General features: G+C 45.3%; 1 protein-coding gene across 4 annotated transcripts in view; it reads right to left on the reverse strand.

Annotated features, from left to right (window-relative positions):
• Nucleotides 1–13,299, reverse strand: part of LOC110524725 (DnaJ (Hsp40) homolog, subfamily C, member 6) — a 60,704-nt gene extending 47,405 nt beyond the window's left edge. Inside the window, exons 1-2 of one of the 4 annotated variants that reach the window (XM_036978620.1) lie at nt 12,890–13,299; nt 4,296–4,431 (exon numbers count right to left, since the gene is read on the reverse strand). In XM_036978620.1, the coding sequence (XP_036834515.1) occupies nt 4,296–4,308 (13 nt within the window). In that variant the 5' untranslated portion in view covers nt 4,309–4,431; nt 12,890–13,299. Of the gene's footprint in view, nt 1–4,295; nt 4,897–12,889 lie in introns of those variants that run through there. The other 3 variants (XM_036978617.1, XM_036978619.1, XM_036978618.1) reach the window with 3 other exon arrangements.
• Nucleotides 13,300–18,514: the final 5,215 nt, after the last annotated feature.

Genomic DNA, 18,514 nt, shown 5'->3' on the forward strand with positions numbered 1-18,514 from the left:
CTCACTCTCCTCCTGTTCATCCTTCCATCCTCCCTGCTCCAGTCAGGCACCTCTGATGTGAGAGAAAGGCCCAGTCAGAGAGCCACTGGCCCAGAAAGAGACTTGGCCCCGGTCAGAGAGATCAATACAGACACAGTCTCAATGTGCCTCTCTCTCTCCTTCAACAGTCCCAACCTTCATCCTTTATACCTTCTATCCGGTGCAGGGTGAATGAGACAGACAGACAGACAGACAGACGGGCGGGCGGGCGGACGGACGGACGGACGGACGGACAGACAGACAGACAGACAGACAGACAGACAGACAGACAGACAGACAGACAGACAGACAGACAGACAGACCTGTGTACTGCAGTAGTGACATATGGGCCTCTATTGTGGGTCAAACAGGAACAGGAACTTTCCCAACAAACAGGCTCTAAGCTCTTTATTATAGATGCTGCTGATAAGACAAGAGTCTATGATTAATCTGTCTGGAAGGGACAGGCAGCTTGGAATCACTACTGACTATGTGGGAGATACACACCCACCAAACATGATTGATATAGCAGCAGATATGCACACTACAAAAACTATATTTTGCAATTTGTTTCATTAGTCAACCCATTGTTGACATAGTCCCAAAATGTTTTGCTTGTCAGTAATCAAGTTTCCAAGATATGTAACTTTCAAAATACAGAAATCATCCCTGTATGATGCACAATTTTCCTTTAAGACTTAAATATTTACAGAGGACTGAAGTGACGTCATCCAACCATCTATTATTCACTTAATGTCAATAAAACAGCTCTAATGTAAGAGCGCTGCCCTGGAGTTGGGGAGATGGGAAGTTTGCATTTCCAATGGGAAATGTCTCACATAATATACATTTTCTGATGCTAAGCTGATGGTGCCTGGTGGTCTCACCAATCCCTTTCAAACACACTGGAGATTTACAGTACATAGACCAGGGGTAGGCAACCCCGGTCCTGGAGTGCCGCATCACCAGGAAGACCAGGTGTGCTGAATTTAGGCAATCACTGAACTGATCAATTAGCTCAGTTGGTCAGATGTGGTGCCTAGTTGGAACAAAATCCTGCAGTACCTGCAGCTCTCCACGAAGAGCATTACCTACCCCTAACATAGACTCTGCTATGTGGGAAGACAATGGGAAAACCTCCAATGCAGTCTTAGACCCTAACCACTAACCAAACACCTACTACTTAGCTGCAACATGTCTATCCACCTGTCTCTGTGTCTGCCTCTGTGTCAGTTGGTCAGTCAGTCGTTCAGTCTGCTTGTGTGCTGGCTTGCCTGCCAAACACGACTGACCAGAGGGGGATGGGAGCCTGCAGAGCTCTGATGTTTACTGAGCTACACTGCACACACACACAGAGAAGCAGAGGGAGCAGGAGATACAGACCACATACAGCCAGCCAGCCATCACAGGCAGACTCACCTGACACTCAGCCATCTCAGAGGTCTATGTCCCCCTCTCCCTCCTCCCCTCTCCTCCCTTCTCTCTCCCCTCCCCTCCCCTCCCCTCCACATCGTATACTTCCCCTCAGCTCAGATAGATCCAGCACCTAAGGCCAGGTCTTTCAGTGCATGAAAGATTGTTACAGATTGTTACAAAAACAAAAGGAGGGTGGGCGATTAACGCAAATGTTTAGCAACCCAAAGGTTGAGAGTTCGTATTTCAGCATGGACAACTTAGCATTTTAGCTATTTAGTAACTTTTCAACGACTTACTATTTTCTTGATACTTTGCAACTACTTAGCATGTTAGCTAACTCTTCACCTAACTTTAACCCTTTTAGCTAACCCTTCCCCTAATCCTAACTTTAACCTAACTCCTAAACCTAACCCCAAGCCTAGCTAATATTAGCGAGCTAGCTAATATTAGCGTTTTGCAAATTCGTAACAAATCATACGAAATGGGTGAAGGACTTCCACAAATGAATACATACCAGACGAAACGTGATATATCATACTCAATGAAGTGTCTCAGATTTACAGTGGCAAGAAAAAGAATGTGAACCCTTTGGAATTATCTGGATTTCTGCATAAATTGGTCATCAAATTTGATCTGATCTTCATCTATAATCACAACAATAGACAAACATAGTGTGCTTAAACTAATAACACACAAATGATTGTATTTGTCTTGTCTATATTGAATAAATCATTTAAAAAATCACAGTGTAGGTTGGGAAAAGTATGTGAACACCCTAGGCTAATGACTTCTCCAAAAGCTAATTGGAGTCAGGAGTCAGCTAACCTGGAGTCCAATCAATGACACGAGATTGGAGATGTAGGTTAGAGCTGCCCTGCCCTATAAAAAAACACTCACAAAATGTGAGTTTGCTATTCACAAGAAGCATTGCCTGATGTGAACCATGCCTCAAACAAAAGAGATCTCAGAAGACCTAAGATTGAGAATTGTTGACTTGCATAAAGTTGGAAAGAGTTGCAAAAGTATCTCTAAAAGCCTTGATGTTCATCAGTCCATGGTATGACCAATTGTCCATAAATGGAGAAAGTTCAGCACTGTTGCTACTGTCCCTAGAAGTGGCCATCCTGCAAAGATGACTGCAAGAGTATTGCGCAGAATGCTCAATGAGGTTAAGAAGAATCCTAGAGTGTCAGCTAAAGACAGAAATCTCTGGAACATGCTAACATCTCTGTTGACGAGTCTACGATAAGTAAAACACTAAACAAGAATGGTGTTCACCACCGAAGAAGCCACTGCTGTCCAAAAAAAATATTTCTGCACGTCTGAAGTTTGCAAAAGTGCACCTGGATGTTCCACATACTGGCAAAATATTCTGTGGACAGATTAAACTAGTTGTTTGAAAGGAACACACAACACTATGTGTGGAGAAAAAAAGCCTCATCCCAACTGTAAAGTATAGTGGAGGGAGCATCATGGTTTGGGCCTGCTTTTCTGCCTCAGGGCCTGGACAGCTTGCTATCATCGACGGAAAAATTATTTCCCAAGTTTATCAAGACATTTTGCAGGGGAATGTAAGGCTATCTGTCCGCAATGTGTCAGTGTGCATTGCGCCCGGCCCGCCACAGGAGTCAATAGAGCGCGATGGGACAATGACAACCTGGCCAGCCAAACCCGGACGACGATGGGCCAATTGTGCGCCGCCTCATGGGTCTCCCGGTCGCAGCCGGCTGCGACACAGCCTGGGATCAAACCAGGATCTGTAGTGATGCAGTGCCTTAGACCGCTGCGCCACTCGGGAGGCCCACAAATAAATTTATTGGAAATGTTGTTAATTCCAAGATAGCTAAACCGTTGTCTTAAACTCAGGGCAGTGAGAGAAAGCTCATGAAAGCATTTGAACATGTTGAATTGACTAACAAACTTTCTCTGAAAGTTTCAGTACGGATTATTTTAAACCCAAGAACATGTTTAGAACAGTAATCTCAGTAAGAAATATGCTAACATGATTGCCATTGCTAGCTAGATAGCTAAAACGGTTGCCTAGCAACAAACATATTAAGAAGATTTGTAAGAAGATATTTGGGAAGTTCATTCAATCTTAACATAGAGGAGGGCAATTGAGGAAATGCACTTAAACTACTTTATGAAAAAAAAAGAAATCTTAAGCAGCTTCTTATGCTAAGATGTGTTTTGTGAATATGGGCCCTGGTTGATATATCCCTGTTCACAACACTTCCACTCACTCACTGACAATGAACTGTGGCTTTTTAACTCTCCAATGGCCACATGACATACAGGCAACTGTATGCAGGAAATTCCCTACATACACTTCTTCAAAAGGAACAAGGAAGGATAGAGTATTATTGGGTTTGTGTTTTTGTTGTTGTTGTCATGTTAGCTATTGTCAAGCTGTTAATCAAGTCTTAGGGCTACACCACATCAGGATGATTGGTAGGGACTATGTAGATGGTCTAATCATAATGTGTGCATGTTCAATTACATCAATTTAAGTTTTTTTTAAATATTGGTAGCTTAATAAAAGACTGTAACATGAGATCACTGCTATGATGAGATCAGCTCTACTCACACAAAATAAAAACGAAAGCAGAACAATATAGGCTACAATATAAGGAGACACCGTTATTACATGATGCAATGCGTGGAAACACTAAGACAGAAATGTCTAGATAATATATTTTAACCTATTTACACTGATCTTATTCAAATTAAATATATTTCAGGGAGTATCACACAGCGACAGGCGTGTTCTGCCTCGCATGCAACAGATCAGCATTATCCCCAGCTTGGCCTTGCCTGCTGCGCTTGAGCTACGCCGCCTCCCATGGAGAGCCACCGCTTACCTGAGCTGTCCATGGTGCTGCAGTCGTTCTCCCGCAGTGGGCCTGCCTTCGGTCCTCCTAGGGTTGCTGCTGATACCAAGCCGATTCCGCTGCGTCTCCCTCCTCCGTTATTGAAGCCTCCGCTGCTATCGACCAACTGTAAAGATTCATAGCCATCATAACTGCATGGCTTTTTCTTATAGCCACCAAGTAGGCTCATCTCATGAGCACTGCGCCGTGGGTTTGAGAATTACATTAAAAAAAGACAAAAACAGCTACTGAATGGCGTGAATGCACATATTCTGGACGATAAATCTCAGATATATTCTTAGAAATAATCCACCAGATATGTGTTAGTAGTTCCAGCACCGTGTCTCCCTGATTTCTTTTCTCCGGGATATCAGGAGCAGGACGCTGTCATCAGGTCCGTATTCACTACACCGAACATCCACGGTTGCTCTGGCTGCCAGTCCCGGTTGAGTTAATGGGTCCTTTCCGGCTTTATGCTGGCTACAAGCCAATCCTGACAATACCATGCCGGCAGTAGGTGACTAAATGATCGCCTGATTTATCGTTATTTATTTACAAAGCAGTAATATTTGTCAGAAAATATACATTGATGATGAATAGGCTGTTGTGATGATAGCCCACTGGATATCCTACACAGGATTCTATACGAAAATATTCACATTTATTTCTAATAACGTATTTTCACAGGCTACAGTAGTTAACAAGATATCTTCATAACTAATTATAAGGGTTAAATTAACAATACAAACCACTTACAGGCTCTAACTGTTGGTTAGAGCCTGTAAGTAAGCATTTCACTGTAAGGTCTAAACCAGTTGTATTCAGCGCACATGACAAATAATCTTTGATATGATATGATTTCAGTTTCTTATAATCTACATAGGCGACAGTCTCCATTGCTAAGGGGCTTTAATTCGACCCATGTATGGGCCAGCTGGAGGCTATACAGTATAGCACCTCCACAGGAAGATAATAAAGAAATTAAAGTGCTGAAGAATTTTAGTCAGCACTGTAGGACAGCATAGTTATTTGTCAGGGAGGGGGAGCACTTCAGTCAGTTGATAACTAAAGATCTCGACTCTCCCCCCAGCCCCAGGCGATCCCCCCCAGCCCTCACAAAAAGAGATTCCACAAATGGCACCATATTGTCCATAGACCTCTGGTCAAAATGGCCAATGGTAAAAAGCAGTGGTGTAAAGTACTTAAGCAAAAATACTTGAAAGTATCACTAGTCCTTTTTTTTGGTATGATTACTTTACTATTTATATTTGTTGACAACTTTTACTTTTACTTCACTACATTCTTAAAGAAAATATGTACCTTTTACTCCATACATTTTCCCTGATACCCAAATGTACTCGTTACATTTCGAATGCTCAGCCAGGACAGCAATGTCGTCCAATTCACACACCTATCAATCATTACTACTGCCTCTGATCTGGCGGACTCACTAAACACAAATACTGCGTTTGTAAATTATGTCTGTGTTGGAATGTGTGTCTTGCTGTCCGTAAATAAACAAAACAAGAACATTATGCCATCTGCTTTGCTTAATATAATAAGTTTTGATGCATAGCATTAACTTTAACTTTTTACTTGTACTCAAGTATAACAAGTTAGTACTTTTTCCACCACTGTACTTTAAGGAGAAGTTTACCCAAAATCCAGAAACTCCCAAGTGATTCCATACATTGAAACTAGTTCAGGGGAGTTTGCCATCTTTCCCCCTTCTCTCCTACTGTACTGCTGTACTGAAACAGCTGCAGAAATGGGTCAAGTGACTCGTGACATTGCTGGATGCAGGCCTCACTCTGCTCCGTTACCAGTGAATTCCTGATTCAGAAATCTGCGAAGTGGGGACAAATTCATTGTTTTATTGAAAGCATAGGAACTGCACGTTAGGCCCTTATTCACAGATGCAAGTTTTTTTCGGAGGGGAAGACATTGTTACACATTAGTTATATAAATAAACAACAAGTAACAACTATGTCTGATGACTAAATACTTGCGAGTGATGAAGAAAACTACTTGAGGGGCGCTGATGGTCTCGTCGAACCGTATTGTTTGGAGTGTGAGTATGCAGACGAAGAATTTAGGCAAAGTAAGCTTCAGATGGCCGCAGCCCCTCTAGACACCGAAGCTGCAGGATCAACACAGACTGGTGCTGCAGCAGTAGCTGGACCACAGCCCCAACCCATCCCCAGGATCAACACAGACCGGCAGTAGCTGGACCACAGCCCCAACCCATCCCCAGGATCAACACAGACAGGTAGTATCTGGACCACAGCCCCAACCCATCCCCAGGATCAACACAGACTGGTGCTGCAGCAGTAGCTGGACCACAGCCCCAACCCATCCCCAGGATCAACACAGACAGGTAGTATCTGGACCACAGCCCCAACCCATCCCCAGGATCAACACAGACTGGTGCTGCAGCAGTAGCTGGACCACAGCCCCAACCCATCCCCAGGATCAACACAGACCGGTAGTAGCTGGACCACAGCCCCAACCCATCCCCAGGATCAACACAGACCGGTAGTAGCTGGACCACAGCCCCAACCCATCCCCAGGATCAACACAGACCGGTAGTAGCTGGACCACAGCCCCAACCCATCCCCAGGATCAACACAGACCGGTAGTAGCTGGACCACAGCCCCAACCCATCCCCAGGATCAACACAGACCGGCAGTAGCTGGACCACAGCCCCAACCCATCCCCAGGATCAACACAGACTGGTGCTGCAGCAGTAGCTGGACCACAGCCCCAACCCATCCCCAGGATCAACACAGACAGGCAGTAGCTGGACCACAGCCCCAACCCATCCCCAGGATCAACACAGACAGGTAGTAGCTGGACCACAGCCCCAACCCATCCCCAGGATCAACACAGACAGGCAGTAGCTGGACCACAGCCCCAACCCATCCCCAGGATCAACACAGACCGGTAGTAGCTGGACCACAGCCCCAACCCATCCCCAGGATCAACACAGACAGGTAGTAGCTGGACCACAGCCCCAACCCATCCCCAGGATCAACACAGACAGGCAGTAGCTGGACCACAGCCCCAAACCATCCCCAGGATCAACACAGACAGGCAGTAGCTGGACCACAGCCCCAACCCATCCCCAGGATCAACACAGACAGGCAATAGCTGGACCACAGCCCCAACCCATCCCCAGGATCAACACAGACAGCAGTAGCTGGACCACAGCCCCAACCCATCCCCAGGATCAACACAGACAGGCAATAGCTGGACCACAGCCCCAACCCATCCCCAGGATCAACACAGACAGGCAGTAGCTGGACCACAGCCCCAACCCATCCCCAGGATCAACACAGACTGGTGCTGCAGCAGTAGCTGGACCACAGCCCCAACCCATCCCCAGGATCAACACAGATAGGCAGTAGCTGGACCACAGCCCCAACCCATCCCCAGGATCAACACAGACCGGTAGTAGCTGGACCACAGCCCCGACCCATCCCCAGGATCAACACAGACAGGTAGTAGCTGGACCACAGCCCCAACCCATCCCCAGGATCAACACAGACAGGCAGTAGCTGGACCACAGCCCCAAACCATCCCCAGGATCAACACAGACAGGCAGTAGCTGGACCACAGCCCCAACCCATCCCCAGGATCAACACAGACAGGCAATAGCTGGACCACAGCCCCAACCCATCCCCAGGATCAACACAGACAGGCAGTAGCTGGACCACAGCCCCAACCCATCCCCAGGATCAACACAGACAGGCAATAGCTGGACCACAGCCCCAACCCATCCCCAGGATCAACACAGACAGGCAGTAGCTGGACCACAGCCCCAACCCATCCCCAGGATCAACACAGACAGGCAGTAGCTGGACCACAGCCCCAACCCATCCCCAGGATCAACACAGACAGGTAGTATCTGGACCACAGCCCCAACCCATCCCCAGGATCCACACAGACCGGTAGTTGCTGGACCACAGCCCCAACCCATCCCCAGGATCAACACAGACAGGTAGTAGCTGGACCACGGCCCCAACCCATCCCCAGGATCAACACAGACAGGCAGTAGCTGGACCACAGCCCCAACCCATCCCCAGGATCAACACAGACAGGCAGTAGCTGGACCACAGCCCCAACCCATCCCCAGGATCAACACAGACAGGTAGTAGCTGGACCACGGCCCCAACCCATCCCCAGGATCAACACAGACCGGTGCTGCGGCAGTAGCTAGACCACAGCCCCAACCCATCCCCAGGATCAACACAGACAGGCAGTAGCTGGACCACAGCCCCAAACCATCCCCAGGATCAACACAGACTGGTGCTGCAGCAGTAGCTGGACCACAGCCCCAAACCATCCCCAGGATCAACACAGACAGGCAGTAGCTGGACCACAGCCCCAAACCATCCCCAGGATCAACACAGACAGGCAGTAGCTGGACCACAGCCCCAACCCATCCCCAGGATCAACACAGACAGGCAGTAGCTGGACCACAGCCCCAACCCATCCCCAGGATCAACACAGACAGGCAGTAGCTGGACCACAGCCCCAACCCATCCCCAGGATCAACACAGACAGGCAGTAGCTGGACCACAGCTCCAACCCATCCCCAGGATCAACACAGACAGGCAGTAGCTGGACCACAGCCCCAACCCATCCCCAGGATCAACACAGACAGGTAGTAGCTGGACCACAGCCCCAACCCATCCCCAGGATCAACACAGACAGGCAGTAGCTGGACCACAGCCCCAACCCATCCCCAGGATCAACACAGACAGGTAGTAGCTGGACCACAGCCCCAACCCATCCCCAGGATCAACACAGACTGGTGGTGCAGTTGTGGCAATTGTGCTTCAATGCTGCAAATTATGTTTGTGCTGCAGAGATTTCAAATATGTGAAATATGAGAATTCAAATTCCTACAAAAATGGAGGAATGTAATGATGATGAGGAACAGTTAGTTTGCAAACAAGGGGATTTTGCGGCCCTTTTGATCCCATGTTCCAAAAAACCGAATTGGAGACACATCCCTGTTTCACCTGGGTCAAATGGACAGTTATCTAACGAGTAAGTGGCAACTTTACTTTATTGAATGATCGCTTATGATCAACCTCTATGAACGGGACTGTTAGTGGGTTTATGTTTTCATATTAGTCTGAAACACTATATAGCCTATGTTTATTTATCACCATGCTTTGGGGGTATTCTATTCTGCAAATAAAGGTGACACAATGTCTATTGTCTCTCAACCCCAGCTGTTATAAATATATAGGGAACATATGCTAACCTGTAGAGCACCTATGCCTCTATGTCTACATTATATGATGCAATGGTACTAACACAATAAGAACACTGCAAACTTCAAGAGTCAGACTGGGCTACATACCTCCGTTGTTTTGTCGCGTTCTCTTCTCAAACACCTATTTGTATTTTGGCACTGCTCCAGATCCAGTCCATGGACAGACAGTAGAAACAGCTGTATTTTAGCAGTCGGCTATATAAAATAATTATCATAAATAAATCTAAAATGTTTTAGGTGGAAAAGTACACATTTTGTGACTCAAAACATATAGTACTTCTGACCAAAATAGCTAATTTGGCCATGCACTTTCAATAAAAAACGATTTTGTCCATAATTGCTGATTTCTGAATCATGAATTCACTGGCAAAGGAGGAAAGCGAGGCCTGCATCCAGCAATGTCACGAGTCACGTGACCCGTTTTTGCACCGGTTTCAGTACAGCGCTACAGGGAGAGAGAGGGGGAGAGGCCAAGCTCCACTGAACTAGTTTCAATGTATGGAATCACTTGGGAGTTTCTGGATTTTGGGTAAACTTATCCTTTAAGTACATTTAAAACCAGATACTTTTAGACTTTTACTCAAGTAGTATTTTACTGGGTGACTTTCACTTTTACTTGAGTTATTTCCTATTAAAAGGTATATTTCCTTTTACTCAAGTACAATAAATGGGTACTTTTTCTACCACTGGTCAAAAGTATTACACTATATAGGGAATGGTGTGCTATTTGGAAAGCACACCAAGACAGCTACTTGGCGTTCTGCAGCATGCTTCCTTCCTTGGCCCAGTTCCCTGGCAACTAAAGGGCTGCATGGTTTCTCAAAGCAGAACCCGGGCCTGGGAAACCCTTTACAACAGGAGCCCTGGACTGAAAGCACAGCAGGCAAGGGAATGTCCAAAAGGAGAAATGATTCCAGACGTAACCGGATGCAAAGTGCCGCTCTATTGTAGGATTTAGTTTCCTCTGACAGCTAACCTCCCAACATCAGACATTTACCCCAGATGCACTACTACTCCTGCAGTCAGTCTCCAATTCAAATGGTTACAATCCTCACTCGCTGAGAGGACTGGACTTGGGCATCAAAAGCAATGTAATGTCCTGGCATTGACCTTTTGACCCCCTTTTGACCACTATTTTATGTCTATGGTCACAGAACTGTGTGATGCAAGAAGGGATCACTTGGATGATGAGAGTGTCCACTGTACTGTATTTGGGATCCAAGTTCGAAAAGCAGAAAAAAATCACACTACAATGACAACTACACTTCCACATAATCCAGAATAATGGACAGATAAGCGAATATGAATAAACAGGGAGAGATTATCGTAAACCTGCTACATAAAAAACAAATGACAGCCATTAAAATAATCTAACTCTATAGCCCAGCCTACTACTACCTTTATTAACTTACTATATAGGTTTAAATGCCACATTGCATTCCTTTATTCCTTTACAGGAGAGGTTTAAGCACTGTGGGTTAAGGAAGTTGTAGTTTAACAAAGATCTTGTGATGTTTTATAAGACCTTCGCCTCATAAACAGAAGTTTATTTCACTCTTCCAGCTACGCCTCTTCAAAAACTGCTATACTTCATGATTTTTAAGACTTATGGATATTGAGGACAACATTAGGCTACTTGAATCCAGTCCAGCCATACAGCCATTATCTTCACTAAACTGACTGACCTAAAATAATATTTTCTGCTTGAATCGGTGGATTTGCCATCATATTTAATGGTGGACAGTGGATTAATGATTATCCCTACAGGTTAAAGCTTTATTGACCTGTAAAATCTGCTGGCTAGGGTTAGGGTTCACTGGCAGACAGTAGCCTAAATTACTTGATCTGTGTGTAGCCTATTGTCCATGCAGCTGTCTTTACATTTTGAACTAAATAGATTCTTGCTTAGCCTAATGAAGAATCTCTAAACATCTTTCCAATCATCATCAAAGGAATCATGATGGAATGAAAATAAAACATAGTATTGCTATATATCACAACCCACTGGGTACAGAAGTCAATTCGATGTCTATTCCACGTTGGTTCAACGTCATTTCGTTGAAATGTATGCATAAGAGAAATATGCTCTTAAAAGGGTAATAAATCAAGTTAAGCCTTCATGTGGTTATTTGCTCTTAATTAGCCTATAGGCAAGTAATATCAATACACCATATTAATAAGCTACTACACTAACACCTGCACTGAAAAATGTTGTCCTGAATGTATCTAGTTTCGATAATATAATGTAATCGTCAGTATTAACGGTTTTACTAGTCTGGTGTGAAACGGAAACCACGCATCTCATCATGTGACACCACCGTGCGGCATAGGACAGGAGGCGGCACGACACTGTCACCATATGAAACCAGAACTGGCCATCGCTTCAGCACCTGGATCATGCAAGGGATTTCCCTACAATTTTTTCCTCAGCAAAACCCATTTCCTTTGAAATCTGAGCTAAATAATTCATTTAAGAATGATAGCAAATAATTAGTAGAATATTTAGTTGGTTTCTCTATATTGTCGTCGTCTTCTTCAACCTGCCCCTCCACTGTATTCAGCAACATTAATTATCCACGGCATAGCCAGCTTTTCTTTTACTTAGCATGTAGTTTTCCATTTTAATGAGTCAGTGACTTTAAAAAACTATGAGAATCATTAGCTAAGCACATATTAAATATTTTAGTGTTTCCCCCCATTTAAAATAGTGAGTCATTAATAATCTCAGATCATGCCTAAAAATCCCCCCGGTCATATTTGTCATTCAGTGCGCTTGGTTGTTTAGGCCGGCGGTTTCACCATTCATATGAGTGCATGTTTTTGGCTCATAATTACTAGAAAATGCATAAAAAAAAGCTTAAAGCGGCAACAGGAAAAGGTATGTAACGTCATACAGAGTCTGAGCGCACAGGGCTGTTTTCCCATCGTTACGCATTTCCTCGCCTAAAGATAGGCCTGTAACTTGACAAAACACCTGCACGGAATAGAACCAAACATCATCGATGCTATGGGATATTCAAATGTCTAATATTATGGTAAAACGCAGATAGACTTATACTGATTGCCAAACCATGATATGCAGAATATCTTTATGCGGATCTAGCCAACAGAATTCCTGGGGCAGAGATAGAAGATAATCATTATGTAATATTCAAATCTAATCGGGGAGAAACACATGACGACGATGCTACTCCGAAACAATCATTTCAGTGTCATTTGAAACAAAACGTATCTGGTTTAAAACGAATTATGCAACAACAACAAAAATGTATAAAAAAATACAGTCCGTTTCGCATACCTTTCAGAGCGCTCGCTGTCATTATCTCTGGAACGCCGACGTCCTCAGCCCCTGAGATCCGCGCGGGGACCCCAGCTGCGCTCTGAGAAATGCCAACCTTTTTGTCATTCGATTTGACATTCGCCGCCAGAGCAGTCAAAAGGTCAAACGACCGATACTTCCTTCTGTACCTCAACCTGTAAGTGGTGGCGGTGCACGGGCAACGTGTATAATGTCAGCTCCTGCATTTGGCTAAAATTACAATTACTAATGACTACGACATCATCATATCATCATCATCATCACCTAATATTTAATGTGAGCTTCACTGAAACGAATCCCGCGACCTCAATTCGCTGATCTAACAACAATATGAAGCCTATCCATGTGAGCCCAAGTGTTCCGGATGTCACAGATCCATATACTGGAAAAATGCGCAGATTAGCGCCTCAGAATGCTGACTACACAGCGCATCATATTTTGCCGTAGCCTACTAATAAAACATAGGCAAGCAAAATCTGAGTAGGGATTTGGGGACTGGATAGATGGAAATAAAAAATAAAAAAAATTAACTCACATGTGCTGACATTTACATGAGACTGCCATGCTGACCACACCACTTGTTATGTGCCCAATCCTTGAAAAATAAATGTACACATACATGTTATTCAATCATTGCATCCACACTGCTTGCGCGTGTCAACGAGAGTCTGCATAGCTAGGCACTAAAATATACTTGATTATATTTGTGACTTGGCTGCTGCAAGCCCTGCCTCTCCCATCTCCTCATTGTTTTTTTAGCAGCATATACCCAGTGGGTGACTGAAAGGTGAACTGAGGTCCACACTCCAGTCAAGTTGGTGGTGGTAATACAACATAAAGTTGGTTGCCAACCACCATATAAAGTCATAAGAAGAAGCCTAGCAGAGGAGAGATTACTAGAAACAAATTTGGTTTACACTCTTATCTGTGGATTTATTGTCGGAGTAGAGGACCTTGTGCATTTCAGGTAAAATAAGGGAGGGGGTGCTGTAACTGTCACATTATACTTCATTAGAATGCATGGTGGACTGGATTCATACAGATGCTGCATCACCACAGTATGCCTATATAGTTCTATGATAGCATATCTAATATGTTAGCAATGGCGTTCCCACTCACCACTCACAGTAGAAACCCATCAGTCTTCTATACAGTGCCTTCATAAAGTGAGTGTTGAGTGGGAACGCCATTGCCACTCGAGTGGCGCAGCAGTCTAAGGCACTGTGCTTGAGGTGTCACTACAGACCTGGGTTCGATCCCAGGCTGCATTGCGACCTTGAGAACCTATGAGGTGGCACACAATTGCTAATCCCCCTCATGCTTGAGGCGTCACTGCAGACCTGGGTTTGATCCCAGGCTGTGTTGTGATCGGGAGAACCATGAGGTGGCACACAATTGGCCCAGTGTCATCAGGGTTAGGGGAGGGTTTGGCCAGCCGGGATGTCCTTGTCCCATTGTACTCTAGCATCTCCTTGTGGTGGGCCTGGTGCACCTTGTCCCATTGTACTCTAGCATCTCCTTGTGGTGGGCCGGGTGCACCTTGTCCCATTGTACTCTAGCATCTCCTTGTGGTGGGCCGGGTGCACCTTGTCCCATTGTACTCTAGCATCTCCTTGTGGTGGGCAGGGTGCACCTTGTCCCATTGTACTCTAGCATTTCCTTGTGGTGGGCCGGGTGCACCTTGTCCCATTGTACTCTAGCATCTCCTTGTGGTGGGCCGGGTGGTGGGCCGGGTGCACCTTGTCCCATTGTACTCTAGCATCTCCTTGTGGTGGGCCGAGTGCACCTTGTCCCATTGTAGTCTAGCATCTCCTTGTGGTGCGCCGGGTGCACCTTGTCCCATTGTACTCTAGCATCTCCTTGTGGTGGGCCGGGTGGTGGGCCGCGTGCACCTTGTCCCATTGTACTCTAGCATCTCCTTGTGGTGGGCCGGGTGGTGGGCCGCGTGCACCTTGTCCCATTGTACTCTAGCATCTCCTTGTGGTGGGCCGGGTGGTGGGCCGGGTGCACCTTGTCCCATTGTACTCTAGCATCTCCTTGTGGTGGGCCGGGTGCACCTTGTCCCATTGTACTCTAGCATCTCCTTGTGGTGGGCCGGGTGCACCTTGTCCCATTGTACTCTAGCATCTCCTTGTGGTGGGCCGGGTGCACCTTGTCCCATTGTACTCTAGCATCTCCTTGTGGTGGGCCGGGTGCACCTTGTCCCATTGTACTCTAGCATCTCCTTGTGGTGGGCCGGGTGGTGGGCCGGGTGCACCTTGTCCCATTGTACTCTAGCATCTCCTTGTGGTGGGCCGAGTGCACCTTGTCCCATTGTACTCTAGCATCTCCTTGTGGTGGGCCGGGTGCACCTTGTCCCATTGTACTCTAGCATCTCCTTGTGGTGGGCCGGGTGGTGGGCCGCGTGCACCTTGTCCCATTGTACTCTAGCATCTCCTTGTGGTGGGCCGGGTGGTGGGCCGGGTGCACCTTGTCCCATTGTACTCTAGCATCTCCTTGTGGTGGGCCGGGTGCACCTTGTCCCATTGTACTCTAGCATCTCCTTGTGGTGGGCCGGGTGGACCTTGTCCCATTGTACTCTAGCATCTCCTTGTGGTGGGCCGGGTGCACCTTGTCCCATTGTACTCTAGCATCTCCTTGTGGTGGGCCGGGTGCACCTTGTCCCATTGTACTCTAGCATCTCCTTGTGGTGGGCCGGGTGGACCTTGTCCCATTGTACTCTAGCATCTCCTTGTGGTGGGCCGGGTGCACCTTGTCCCATTGTACTCTAGCATCTCCTTGTGGTGGGCCGGGTGTACCTTGTCCCATTGTACTCTAGCATCTCCTTGTGGTGGGCCGGGTGCACCTTGTCCCATTGTACTCTAGCATCTCCTTGTGGTGGGCCGGGTGCACCTTGTCCCATTGTACTCTAGCATCTCCTTGTGGTGGGCCGGGTGCATGCATGCTGACTTCAGTCGCCAGTTGTACTGTGTTTCTTCTGGCTGACTTCTGGCTGACTTCTGGCTGACTTCTGGCTGACTTCTGGGTTAAGTGGGCAGTGCGGCTTGGCAGGGTTGTGTTTCATGTTCTGGGTATGCTTGTAATCTTTAAGGACTGACAAGTTTTTCGGGAACAGAATGGATGTAAAAATACTTCCACTGCAGAGTATTTTGTGTAAATTTAATCCCACTTTGTAACACAACAAAATGTGGGAAATGTCAAGGGATGTGAATACATTCTGTAGCACATACAAATACTATTCAGAGAATGCAACTGAAACTGAATGTAGCTTTGAATGGTAGACATTTAGTTTCTACTGTAAGCATATTCATAGTAGGCATAGTGCCTGGAACTGGTGTTTGACCTTGAGAAGTCAAAGACCTGAAAGGAAATTCTGAGAATTTTTTAAAAATGTTCCTTGGAATATGCCAGAGTTTGGACAGCAACATGACTTCTGGACAGAAAACATTCAGTGTGTGGTGGTGGGGTAATACACAGTGTATGAAAACATGACTTCTGGACAGAAAACATTCAGTGTGTGGTGGTAATACACAGTGTATGAAGAGCTTTCCTAATCACTCATTCACCATAATGGGCTTGTCATACTCATACTGGCCCAGTTACAGTTTACACCAGCGACTGTTTGCATATTGTGTTATTGAAATCTAACAGGGAGACACATCCTCCCACAAATACTGTCCAACCACACTGACCACACTCATCCCTTTTCTGATACAGCCATTCAGACTTATTACACTTTCAATTGGTTAAAACACTCTTTGGTCCCTTTTAATGCAGTTATAGACCTTATTGTTTTTTAGAATTCATTAGAATTAGAACATTTCATTAGAATCATTTTACATTATTTAGTCTTATAAGGTTATATTTGGTATAACGAAAATAAACAAAACAGTTTTAAATTGAACACAAAAACATATTAATGTAATCTAACTTTGATAAAGATGAACATCTTAATCTGACGGAACTCTAAAAGTAAGCCACATTATAGGGTGTGCTGTTTAGAAGAAAACAATAGTCATTTCAGTTTAAATGAAAGAAAAATTAGATTTCAACAGTTAGTTAATTACAAGTGCAAATTAATATGCATGTGTGAATTAGAAATGTATTTTTTGAGATACCTTCGGAGAGTGGGGTCATGGCCAGGGTCTGCCATTATCAACAGCAACCATGGAGCAATTAGGGTTAAGTGCCTTGCTCAAGGGCACATCAACAGATATTTCACTGTGTTGGCTCAGAGACTCGAACAAGCAACCTTTCGGTTACTGGCCCAACGCGCTAACCGCTAGGCTATCTATGTAAGAGTAATAAGAATGTAAGAGGCGAAGGTGCATGAAGATGGAGGAATCCAGGTATGACTTCATTGCTTTAGCACTACTCACAGAGTTGTTCAACTATGGCGCCGTAATATACAGTGCACTCCGTTACACAAAACAAGAGTAATGGAGAGCACTCTATAATACGGCGAAAAAAGCTAATTAGGCGCTTGCGGTAAGTACATTGGGGCCACCATCTTTATGCATGTCTGGCTATTAAAGGCATATTTAGGGTTGCACAACTCAGGCTCTCAAGTTCTGCAGTCCTGCTGATTTCCATTTCTCCCTGGGGTTCATACTTATTATCTGGAGAGGGGAAATCAGTCTCTGGTTAACAGGTAAGGATGAAAACCGTACACTGTAGCCATTGAGGACTGAAGGTGTGGCCTCCTGATTTATAGTTGAAGTCGAAAGTTTACATACATCTTAGCCAAATACATTTAAATACAAATTCCCTGTCTTAGGTCAGTTAAGATCACCACTTTATTTTATGAATGTGAAATGTAAGAATAATAGTAGAGAGAATTATTTATTTCAGCTTTTATTCCTTTCATCACATTCCCAGTGGGTCAGAAGTTTACATACACCCAATTAGTATTTGGTAGCATTGCCTTTAAATTGTTTAACTTGGGTCAAACGATTCGGGTAGCCTTCCACAAGCTTCCCACAATAAATTGGGTGAATTTTGGCCCATTCCTCCTGACAGAGCTGCTGTAACTGAGTCAGGTTTCAAAGCCTCCTTGCTCGAACAGGCTTTTTCAGTTCTGCACATACATTTTCTAAAGGATTGAGGTCAGGGACTTGTGATGGCCTCTCCAATACCTTGACTTTGTGCGACCCATTTGCGACCAAGATTTAACTTCCTGACTGATGTCTTGAGATGTTGCTTCAATATATGGGATGGTGTTCTTCGGCTTGCAAGCCTCCCCCTTTTTCCTCCAAACATAACGATGGTCATTATGGCCAAACAGTTATATTTTTGTTTCATCAGACCAGAGGGCATTTCTTCAAAAAGTACAATCTTTATCCCCACGTGCAGTTGCAAACCGTAGTCTGGCTTTTTGATGGCGGTTTTGGAGCAGTGGCTTTTTCCTTGCTGAGCGGCCTTTCAGGTTATGTCGATATAGGACTTGTTTTACTGTGGATATAGATACTTTTGTACCTGTTTCCTCCAGAATCTTCACAAGGTCTTTTGCTGTTGTTCTGTGATTGATTTGCACTTTTCACACCAAAGTACGTTCATCTCTAAGAGACAGAACGCGTCTCCTTCCTGAGCGGTATGACAGCTGCG

This window comes from Oncorhynchus mykiss, chromosome 5 (genome assembly GCF_013265735.2).
Source record: "Oncorhynchus mykiss isolate Arlee chromosome 5, USDA_OmykA_1.1, whole genome shotgun sequence".
Lineage (NCBI taxonomy): Eukaryota > Metazoa > Chordata > Actinopteri > Salmoniformes > Salmonidae > Oncorhynchus > Oncorhynchus mykiss.